Genomic DNA, 12023 nt, shown 5'->3' with positions numbered 1-12023 from the left:
GATCAGAGACCAAACTCTCTGTATTTTACTCCTTAAATTCACTCTTTAATTTATAATTAATCACAACTTCCACATTTAAGACAAATTCCTGATTCACTTGCATCATATTTATTGACTTTATCTCTTGTGCAGCAGGTTCTGTGCAAAGTTTTATAATAAACTGCAATGTCTCTCGTTTTATTAGAACATTCCTTTCATTTTAAAATCTTCTCTCTTTAGATCTTTGTACTACAAATGTGAAGGGTTATTTTTTTCCCTTTCATTGTTTCCTTCATAGCCGGCCACAATACCACCAATCACATTTAAAAATGAATAAATAAGACTAATGTATTCAACACATGGATATAGAGCTGTATGGAAGCCCTTTACCGACACTTAATGGCTTAACATCTCATAATAATGACTGAATATCTCATGATTATGACTTTTTTATTTAACCTTTATGTTACAGGTATTTTACAGGCTCTCTTTCAAGAGAGACCTCATAATTATGACTTAGTATCTTGTAACTTAGTAGCTCATAATATTGACTTACTATCTCATTATTTTGATTTAGTATCGCATAATAATGTCTAAGTATCTCATGACTTAGTTTCTCATAATAATGACTAAGTATCTCATAATAATGACTTAGTATGTCACAACCGGGTTTTATTTGTTCTTTTATGTTGCTATTGTTGTTACTATGTTTAAATGGCAATGCATTTCTTTTTTTTTTCAACTGCAGCAGTGAAAATAAAAATGAAATAATCTTTTAATAATAATCCTTTTGATATCTGTAGCAAAAATCAATTTTAAAGAAGATCTACTCGTAATAACCAGTGCTCTCCAAGAGAGCAAACTTTCTGTATTTCATTTCTAAAATTCTCTTATTTATAATTAATCATAACTTCCACATTTAAGATAATTCACTTGCATCGTATTTACTGACTTTATCTGTTGTGCAGCAGGTTCTGTGCATAGTTTTATATTAAATCAACTGCAGTTTTTTTTTGTTGACCGTAATGTCTCATTTTAAATGAATACCTTCTCTCTTTAGATCTTTGTACTACAAATGTGAAGGGTTGGTGGTATTCAGGTCAGGTTAATGTTTTATGCACTTATATCATTCAGTGTGTGAGCTTGAGTTCATGATTTTGGTGTCCTCTGCCCACTGCAGAATAATGAACACATGGGTTTTAATCAGAAATTTGGAAAGAGAAGTGTCTGTTCTGGACACATGCCTGCAGAATTCAAGAGGCATTTTTCAATTATTTGGGAAAACGCAGTTTTGGAGAGGCTCAAACACACACACACACACACACAAATGAGGACCCATCATAAACATAATGTATTTCCTAACCCCTTAAACTAACCTTAACCATCACAACCCTTACCCTGTAACCCTTTAAAGTAGTGGGGCGCAGACAAAATGTCCCCTCAAAGATAGGTTTGTACATGTTTGGTCCTCACAAAGATATGAATATATGTATACACACACAGCTCAGCATGTCTCACTTGTTGTTGTTGTTGCTGGTGCTTTTCAAGTGTTTTTTTTTATTATTTTGTTTCCGTCATTGTTTTTTTGAATCCTATAATTTCCATGGTGTGCAAACTACAGAGAAGTGGCTCTCACCAAACTTGATACGTAAATTCAGCTGTTACAAGTTGTGAAGTATTCTCTCTCTCCGTCTCTCTCACTCTCATATGTATGTCGGGCTCTGACTATTATTTTAGATGTCATTGTTTTTTCTGTCTGAACCGTTTCCCAGTTTAGACACAGGATTGATTTCCTGAGTGGCTCACTTCAACAAGCGTGGAAGCTGTTTTCTTGCATCAAACACAAAATAAAGCAACGGAATGTATCTCTATCTCTCCGTCTGTCTCTTTTAAAACCAAATCAGTTTGGTGTCTAAACAGATAAATTGTCCCATCTAGTGGTGAACTGGGAGATTAATTGATTCATGAGCAGAAAGTCCAGTCTGTTGTTTGCTGCATAGTCTGATGAAAATGTGATTTTTTTTTTCTGAAATACTGCTTTTATTACAATATAATGCTTATTTAAAGATGTCACAGCTCAAGGATGAGGCACGGCCAGTTAATCTTTTCATTCACAAAGACAGATTCAATGTGCTGTACAGGAGCATTTAAAAAACAAATGTCTGGTAAAGTGGTAAAAGGTGTACAAATGAATAAAAAGATTAAATATTTAAAGTGTAAAAGAAGTTGGTGAGTAAATTAATGAATGTTTGAAATGGGTATAAAAAATATCATGATAAAATGAATCAGCCAAAAAAAAAGGAAAAGCGTATTAGGGCCACATGTAACAAGATTTAAAACAAAAAAAACAGCATGAATTCTGAGAAACAACAGTAGTTCAAAGTAATTTTTGAGATTAAAAGACTCCTCCTGAATGGAAGACATATGGGAAAATAACTGTTCACTTGATTCATAACATCAGTATACATTTCCTTTAGGAACCAATAATCCAATCCCTAGTTCCAGGTTTTCATCAATAGAACATGATGTAAATTTTGTAAATCATGTGCTCATTTAGCGGAAAACGATAAATATGAGTGGATTGCAGGTGAAATCTGTGAATTTCTTGTAGGTCAGTTGAAAAATCTCAGATTAGGGAGTTCAGATTCTCATGGCTGATGAAACTGATATCACTTCTCTCATTAGAAACAATCATGATCAACAAAAACTTACAATTTCCGCACACACATTTTCTATTGACCCTACATGGCTACTGCACCTGTATTGCACCACTGAATGTTACTCAAGCAGCTTTTGGCAGATTTACAGAGCCTGGATGCTGAGTCACTGCAGGCCTGCACACTCTGACACTTTCATACCTCAGGAGTTGTGTCCGTGCCCTCCAAGTCTCATAACTTATTAAACGTCCGTTCAGTCGAGTTGTTATTGATACATGATTTGATGTACAGTACATGTGGCCTCATGGCGTCAAATACAATGCACAGAAAAAGACCTAGAATGTATTGTAGTGATCAACAATTGGTGGTCGGTGGGCCAAAACTGGCCAGCCAGCATCAGTATCTGGCCCGGCAGATGATTTAACAAATCTGATCTTAAATTATTTGCTTATCTTCACAAAAAAATAAAAATTTCATATCGAGTTAAGTGCTTTTATTCTGAAAAAATATGAACTTATTCATATAGATTCTGTTGCTAGAATTGACAGATAACCTAAACTAAAGGTTTAGCTGGAAAAATAACAACACTGCTGTTGTCATGGACAGCCAGGTTTTGGGAGTAAATGTCCGTCAAATAACTGTTATTATATGTTAGGCTCAAAGAAGAAGCATTAATTCTTAAATTTGAAATGATGCACAATATATATTACCAGTACGAGTACGTATCTCACACGCATTTGTCTTCAGAACAAGACAACATCCACATTATTGTTAGTTTAAGGCAGCAAACTTCTGACCGAAGACGTTTTAAGGCACTTTGCCTGATGAGGGTATGATGTTAGCCCAATATTCAATTGCTTACAACCACATTTACTCGCTGATCCCTGGTGTAGGGTGTCCATAGGTGACGACTCCTTGGCTAAAATTCAAATAACGTGTGGGGTCCCTCAGGTCTCTATTCTGGGACCATCAGAAAAGATTAAATAGCTTTTCATCACTATGCCAATGATACACAACTATACATCTCCTACCAACAAATGACACGTAAATAAAGACAAAATATAGGATTTAATTTTAAGTGCAAAAGTCCAGAGAGAGAGAGAGTGATCGAGCAAGAATCTAAAATCCTTTTTTCTGCACACATCAATTCACTCACTAAAACTGCATTTTACCATCTAAGAAATATCAAAACCAACAAGTCTTATTCCAAACAGACACTGAAAGACTAGCTTTCATCACGCTGTTTTTGCCCGTGAAGGCAATAAATTGCACAAAATGCTGCAGCGCAGGTTTTTGATTGATGGATTGACTGATTGCCTTTTCTATAACTCAGCCACTGTGGGGGCCACATCCAGTGGACTCACATGATGTCACTCCCCAACCCGAATAAATGGGGAGGGTTGTGTCAGGAAGGGCAACGTAAAAACCTTTGCCAAATGCAATATGTGGATCACTGAACTGGGGCAAGACGGAGGGAGATGATGATGTGCTGTGATGCTGCACATGCTGCGACGACCCCTGAAGGGAGAAGCCGAAAGAAGCCGAAAGAAGAAGAAGAAGAAGATTGATTGAGTTAAACTAAAAGGAATATTGGGGAAAACTAGAATAGAATTCAGGAATATGAGCATATCACGAAACATCCAGTACATCCTGCCGGCCTTGTTTCTGCTTTAAGAGGGGAACTTTTTTTTAAGTCACTGGCAACAAGTGCATGGAAATGACAGTACAGATGCACACTGCTACTGCTGATACTAAAATATTTATGGTTTGTTCCATTTACATGGGAGGTCGGGAAGGCGGGAGTGACCTCACCTTTGAATTGACCGTGTTCCAGTTGAGGAGCCGGGGGGAAGAAACATGGAGAGAAACATATCTCACATTAGCCATTGTTAGCCATACCAACTTAGCCAACAACTTTATTATTTATTCATTCATTTATTTATTTAAAGGGGGAAAATGCACAGTCAAGTTCAAGTATATAATGTAAATATGTAGAAGTGCCTAAGTTAGCAGATTGATTACAGTGTTGCTTTAGTTTGAGCCCGTTTCTTAGGTGGATTTTGAAGGTGTGAGGTATTCTCTTATTGTAAGTGGTACTATGTTATTCCAGATGTTACTGCCTCGGAATGAAATGACAGCTTGTCCGAAAGTAGTGCGTCTGTACGGAACCTTACAGTCCCCTCTGGTGGTTGTGCTATACTGACAGCTTTTATTTTGACGTACGATAACAACGCTCTACATGGAATTTTGCATACACGCACGCAGCATAGCACGGATACATTTGAGTATGACTGACTTAACGTACAAGAAATAAGACAGTAGTGCAATTAAAAGTAAAAGCAGCGGTGTGTGTACAAGTGGCAGCCATTTTTGGAATCCTATGGCGGGGTTTGTGAGGTTGCTTGGATTTTACAGGCAGCGATCTTTGAATCCAATGTTGGGGTTTTTGAGGTCACTCAAACTTTCCAACTTGAGGGGGCGTTCCAGTTGAAACTTTTAACAAGGAACTCAGAAATCAGACTCCACTTGAAAAGCACCATTACTCACCTCCATTCAGAAAAGATATACAATATAAAGGAATCTATTAACTGTCTTTCAAAACATAGTTTCTGTCTTGAAATGCCCTTGTAGCCAGATGTATTTGAGTCAGACAAAATGAAATATTAAACGAAGAGTTTCTGAGCATAAGGCTGCCATTAGAAATCAAAATATGGATTACACCATCCACCCTCACCCGCCTGCCTGCCTGCCTGCCTGCCCACATATCAGCAACCTTCACCTCCACCACCACCATAAAATCTTTATATATATCAAGAATGCAGCCCAATCTGGTGCGGTCGTCATCATACCATCTGCTTCTGCGCCGTCCAGTTTATTTATCAGACTGATGTGCCTTTACATTTAGGAGAAAACAGGTCAGTGCCAGTCATCCCAGATGTTGGCTTCCCATGCGGTTATGCAACAGTGAAAGCCGCTGTGTTTGTTTTTCTTGTGAAAACAGGTAAAGCTAAGTTAACATACACAAAGTCATACATGATTTGCCCTCTGCATTCTGCAAATACATATATATACATAATCTGTAAATATACACCTGAAAGCTGTTGAAGCCACCGTTCTAATACATGTCAGCGGAGCCTGGATTGTGGCCCGACATGAAGGTCATGGGAAATGTTCCAAGAAACACACCTGTGTGATTTGTCAACCTCCCGATTTCACTGACCCTCACTGCCATTGGTGCATCTCGGTCCCCCAGAGGCAGCGATGAACCAATGGGATTGTTTTATCAAACATTAAGAGCGGGTGTTGCCTGTGGTGGAAAAGTTTAAAAGAGAGTGTTGGTGTCCTGCCGTCCCTCAGCAGAAGCATCAATCAACATGTTCCCCATTGTGCTGGCCTCAGTGCTCATTGCTGGCGGTAAGAACATCTGGCAGTCTGCGTACGAGTCTATGTATAATTGTTTCTCCATGTTTTGAAATTTGAAACGAGTGAGCTCACATCTCGCCACACAGGGAGCTCGCACTAATTTTTCTTCAATTCCGAAATGAAAAGAAAAATGATGTGCCTGATGAAGGAGTGTAAAGTCATTTATTTGTTCTCCTATTCTCCTTCTCTCGTGTCCATCACACTTATCTCCTCCGTGTCCAGCCCTCGGGTGCGGCAAACCACCCATTGAACCCCTGTCTACCCGTGTCGTCAACGGAGTAGATGCCAAACCCCACAGCTGGCCCTGGCAGGTATGCTAATATGCACACATCTGTCAATGTTTTTTATTTTTTAATTTACTGGCAAACAAAGTTGGTCCAACATCTGGTTATTCAAGTAAGACCCAGTGGCTATTGAAAAATTCTGTACTTAAATTGTGTTTGAATTAAAGCTGCAGTGTGTAACTTTTAAAATTTATTTTATTATTCTCTCTCCGTTTGGTCTTTATGAACAGAAACAAGTGACATTATTTTGAATGCAAGCAACTCTGTCAGACCTGACAGTGTCAGTGCAGAGGCAGGTGAAACTCTGACCCAACCTGTTTGTGCTTTTGACGGCAAAATTAATAAATGTTTATGTTTATTTCACACATAAATACAGAGGAGAAAAATGGCAAGAAATTCAAATATTAAAGTAAGAGTGAAGGCGCAGTTGAAACCTATAGGGGCATAATATACTGTATACTAGTCTATACAATGGGCACTCAAAACTACTAAGACAAAAATATACAAAAGAATAACTAGGAAATGACACATATGTTTAAAATATGCACCATTGTTTGGAGAAATAAATAATGCACAGAATCATACTTTTTACACACCATCACCAGCATTTCTTTTTTCCCTTTTTTTATAGAGTTAATGACACCAACAACAAAAAACATTACATTAAATGCATGTTTTTTATCCCACAAGATCACTCATGGAGTAAGTGATCCTGCTGTTGCCTCCGTCTGTCTTGATACAAAACAAATCACCTTCTGTGTGCAGATATGAGATCTAAACACCACCACGCTCAGAAATGCAAAGAGAGTCATGTGGAGCCCATGGGCTTAATCAGCATTTTGTGAACTCATTTGACTACGGTTTGAAAGGAACAGACGTTTGTTTATGTTTAAAAGTTAGGCTTTTAAATCAGCTCATTAAAACATCCGTCTCTATATGCATCCGCATCCTAGCACGACCACTTACAGTCTCCTTTATGTCGTCGTCGTTTCTCTCTGCCTCTAGGTCTCTCTGCAGTATGAGAGGGACGGTGAGTGGAGGCACACTTGTGGAGGATCGCTGATTGCTGCCAACTGGGTCATGACTGCTGCTCACTGCATCAAGTATGACAAGTATCCCTCCTGTAGAGGGTCATAAACACACAAGCGCAACCGCCAGTAGACACGTCAACAAATCACATACAAGTATACAGTATATCTAATCCAGTGTTCAGCACTGCGCTTGGCCTTATTCTGGACCCTGAACCCCAGTTTATCCAAGAGCAATTAGGACAGGACATAAAACGGACACTATTTGTTATTGCTCATATCAGAACTAATGGCATCAACTAAATGCATTTAGACATGTAGACATGGTCAAAACAACCTGCTGAGGCTCAAATTGAGCATCAGAATAGGGAAGACGGGTGATTTAAGTGACCCTGGACATAGTGCCAGACAGGCTGGTCTGACTATTAGAGAAACTGCTAATCTACTGGCCACAACCAGCTCCAGAGATTACAGAGAAATCATGAAATGTCCAGTGAGCGGTAGTTGTTTAATGTCAGAGGTAAGAGCAGACTGGCTAGACTGGTTGGAAATGATAGAGAGGCAACAGTAACTATAAATAATATCATGTATAATAATCACATGTTACGACAGAAGACCTCTGAATGAAGAGCTCTAAATGCAGAGTGAATGAATGGAGACAGGACCACACTGGGTTCCACTTCTTTCACTTAATTAGTTCTCAATTGCATGTGCTCATCTGCACATCACTGAGTAATAAGGTTGAACAAGGTATCCCCATATGCCTTGGTGGTGTTGAGGATCTAAACAAGTGGAATCATCTGCCTAAAAGGAGGACCTGATGTTGATTGACTCCAATAATCTTCGTTGCTTTCTGTGTTTCGGCCTTCGACCACAAACCATGCAGAGATCCTACAGGACAAACGCTGAAGTGGAAAGTCTTGTGTGACCTCAGCAAATCTTTTACTTTGCAGCAAATCTTCTGTGTCGTTTATCTTGAACTTCAACCGTCTGCTTTGTCCCACAGCTCCAAGCTCTCCTACAGGGTGTTTGTGGGCAAACACAACCTGGTTGAGGAGGAAGCCAGCTCCCAGGCCATCCTGCCTGAGAAGTTTATCGTGCATGAGAAATGGAATCCCATCTTTGTGGCCTTCGGGTAAGACAAGCACCGGTGTGCAGTACAAATAGTAGGCCAAGCCTCCTACTGTGACAGTCCATCATAAACTCATACGTCCTGTGCTGAGGCTCAGATTCTATTTATTCACCTCCCTCCAGCTTGTGCCTATGACACAGCTTCTCTTCATTCATCAACAGAGGTATCGACAAAAGTGGAGCATTTAGGACATGCTTTAATGTTGTTTACCACCCAAATAAGCAGCTACATTTTTACAGATAAAGCAGTAGTTTGTAACTATTAAACAAATGTGCATTTCACTCAAGCCGTTGTCAAATGAGTTCAAACAATGATGATTAAGCCTATGAGCTTCTAATGACTCTCTCTGTGTTTCTTAGTAAAGCTGTGTTTATATCAAAACAGATGTAGGCATTGATAGCCTGGGTGAACTCAGCCGAATCTGCCAGCGATTTGATTTCGCTCTGCAGTGCATGCACGTCTGGCAAGGAAGCAGTTTTGGCCATCTACAGAATCTGCGGAAAGAGGGGACAGATCAGAAATTAGAGGCGCGCTTAACACGATGACGACAGAGAAGCAACGTCAAGCAGCTTTTGTATTCACCCAACATTGCGTCCACAAGAGCAGTGTACTTCGATCTGTTGCTTCCCCCGGACAAACGTCGCTAGACGTCATTACTAGATAGCCATCGCTCCTAGAAAACTACGACAAGCACATTTGTGGACGTGTTTTCCGTCACTCTGCGTATCCAAATCATTGTCTGATTAATTGTAGGTCTATACAATTGTGTACAGAGGCTCTCACGGCTACTTCTGATAGTTTTGCTTGACAGAGCTTGTTTTCGCTTGCACGACACAGCATGCAAATAGTACGGCATCTTTTCTGTACACACAGACCTTTTCTTACTCTCTTTTTTGTCTCTTGTTCAGTAATGACATTGCCATGATCAAGTTGTCAGAGCCTGTGACTTTGAGCAGCCATGTGCAGTTTGCATGTATCCCTGCTGCTGGCACTGTGATGGCCAACCTATACCCCTGCTACATCACCGGATGGGGAAGGCTGTACAGTAAGTCTCTATTTGTGGAAGGCCTATGTTTGTCATTATATTGTCTTGTTGTTTTTTTCAGCATCTCTAAAAGATCTTTGATGAGAGTGTCCTCATGGGTGGTAAAATTGGATGCAAGTGTGATTTTTGAATTCATAACCAGCCGTCTGTGTGATCAGAGGTACCGAGAGATACCTCCCAAAGTTGGGATGAAAATCACACGCATGTCACTTTAGCTCAAACTTCCTGCCGGAGGAGCTGGGGGTGGGGGATTACTTCTAAATTGAAAATATGGGACTTGGGGAAATGCTGTAAAGCAGATTTGACAGACAGCTAGTGTATGAGGATGACAGTAATAGACTCTGCCTGTGTGTTTTAGCTGGAGGCCCCATCGCTGATAAGCTGCAGCAGGCTTTGATGCCTGTGGCTGATCATGCCACCTGCTCCCAGCCTGACTGGTGGGGTATTGCTCTCAGGACTTCCATGGTGTGTGCCGGTGGGGATGGAATCGTGGCTGGATGCAACGTAAGCTGATGCTTAGTGTGTTTTTGCGTGACAGAGGAAACTGGAAATTTTAAAACATTAGTCATTCAGACAAATAAAAAAAAGTGCTTTGTCAAACCAGATTGAGGAAATTATGAGGCAAAAACAGGATAAATAGCAAGGAAAAAACAACATTGACATAACAGCACCTGAAATATTTTCACATTTTGATCCACTGGATCCAGAAGACTTTCTTGATCTGTATAGAGGTTTCCCTGCTTATAGCTTTTACCATCTTACATAAACATGACAAAATCATCTTGATCTGTTCAGATATCACTGATATATATTGTTCAATGTGACTAAACCATGTTGCTTACATTTGAATTGCTGCAAAACCCATTTTGATTGATTCGTCAAAATAGACAGGAAGTTGCTAAAAGGGGGCTCAAACTTACAGCTAAACCCACGCCAATGAAATACTAAAGGGTCAAATAAATAAAAATATAAGGTCACATTAATGGTGATTTATAAAGTAGGATACAAGAGGTGATTTAAAATGCTCACTGATTCCACGAGCCATATTTCCTCAGACAGGTCAAGTTGAGGGGCCCTAAACCTCATGTTTGGCCCCGTATATAGATATATAAATGCAGCAGGTGTGTTCTAAAGAAGGCACATCCAAAGAATTTAAGGGGGTCTCTGTCACGTCTTTTTAGCTGCCAATAACGCATATTACTTGTGTGTCCATCCTACTATCCTGCCAGTCTCTCAATACATCTGTCAAATGACTAAAATATGTCTTGTTAACTATGTCACTTTCTGGCTCAGGGCGACTCCGGTGGACCTCTGAACTGTAAAAACTCTGAGGGTGTGTGGGAGGTCCACGGCATTGCCAGCTTCGTCTCTGGCCTCGGCTGCAACTATAAGAAGAAACCCACTGTCTTCACCCGTGTCTCTGCTTTCAATGACTGGATCGACCAGGTTAGACACAGCAACGTAACACAGAATTAAGCCCGTTTTTTGAGTTCATGTTGTTTGTGTTTAGTAAATCATGACTGAATATTTGTCTTCTCAGGTAATGATGAACAACTAAAGAAGAAAAAGTGTCAATAAAAGAAAAGTCAAGAAACTCAGTTTGTCTTGAGTGTTTTGAAATAAAAAAAAAACTATGTGGGCGTTATTTGATTCTCTATTCTTGTCTGGAAGGATTTTCTGAAAATAGAAACAGTGTCAACAAATGCCCAGCAGGTGTCCTCATACACTCATGATCTGGAATTAGTTCTGACAGTCTTTCCAAAGGACAATGCTGATCAGACCGGTTTGTGTTTCAGTCTGAAAGAAAACACCAACAAATACATGTCATTACATGTCATTACAAACAGCCCACATACAGCTGGGAGGTGATTCTGTGTGTGTGCGGGTATATACTTGTACATATACGTATATGTTTGTGAGGACCAAAAAAATGTATAAACCTATACTTATGGGGACATTTTGGTCTGGTCCTTACAACTTTAAAGGGCTGTTGGGGGATTAAGACCTGGTTTTAAGTTGTTGTTAGGTTAGGGATAGGGTTAGATATTACTTTGTTATGGTTAAGACTTAGAATTTTTGGGCTGCTTGTTGATTGGGCTGCGTGAGCACAATTTGTCCTGTCATCACAACTTTAAAGGTTTGGTTGTGATGGTTAATGTTAGGGTAAGGGGCTCAGGAATACATTATGTCTACGAGTCACTGAGAATCCTGCACAATAGTCTAACATTACCTCACAAGAGCGACACTCAGATGAGGGCAAGAGAGGACAGATTCGCTCTTCTGTCCGTTTTTGTTCACATTGTGATGAGGAACAGAAAGTCGAGGCAAAAAAAAAAAAATCAAGAGCGGATTTAAAATTCCTCTAACTTTTCTCATTTAAATCTCATTCTTTCTCTTTTGTCTGTGTCACATTTGCAAAGCTCACACGCGGTCTCACACTCACACACACATTCTGATCATTTTTGACAGAGTAAT

The 12023-nt window shown here is 39.7% G+C and overlaps 1 protein-coding gene across 1 annotated transcript; it reads left to right on the top strand.

The window, feature by feature from the left end:
- The first annotated feature begins 5980 nt into the window (after positions 1 to 5980).
- ela3l (elastase 3 like) lies at positions 5981 to 11193 on the top strand. The gene is made up of 8 exons (XM_058636343.1): positions 5981 to 6050; positions 6282 to 6370; positions 7349 to 7446; positions 8378 to 8506; positions 9412 to 9548; positions 9907 to 10052; positions 10842 to 10994; positions 11089 to 11193. The coding sequence occupies exons 1-8, from the start codon at positions 6011 to 6013 to the stop codon at positions 11104 to 11106; spliced, it is 810 nt and encodes a 269-aa protein (XP_058492326.1). The 5' UTR covers positions 5981 to 6010; the 3' UTR covers positions 11107 to 11193.
- Positions 11194 to 12023: the final 830 nt, after the last annotated feature.

This window comes from Solea solea, chromosome 8 (assembly GCF_958295425.1).
Source record: "Solea solea chromosome 8, fSolSol10.1, whole genome shotgun sequence".
Classification (NCBI taxonomy): domain Eukaryota; kingdom Metazoa; phylum Chordata; class Actinopteri; order Pleuronectiformes; family Soleidae; genus Solea; species Solea solea.
The sequence above is the reverse complement of the archived record's forward strand: the minus strand, read 5'-3'. Positions and strand labels throughout refer to the sequence as shown.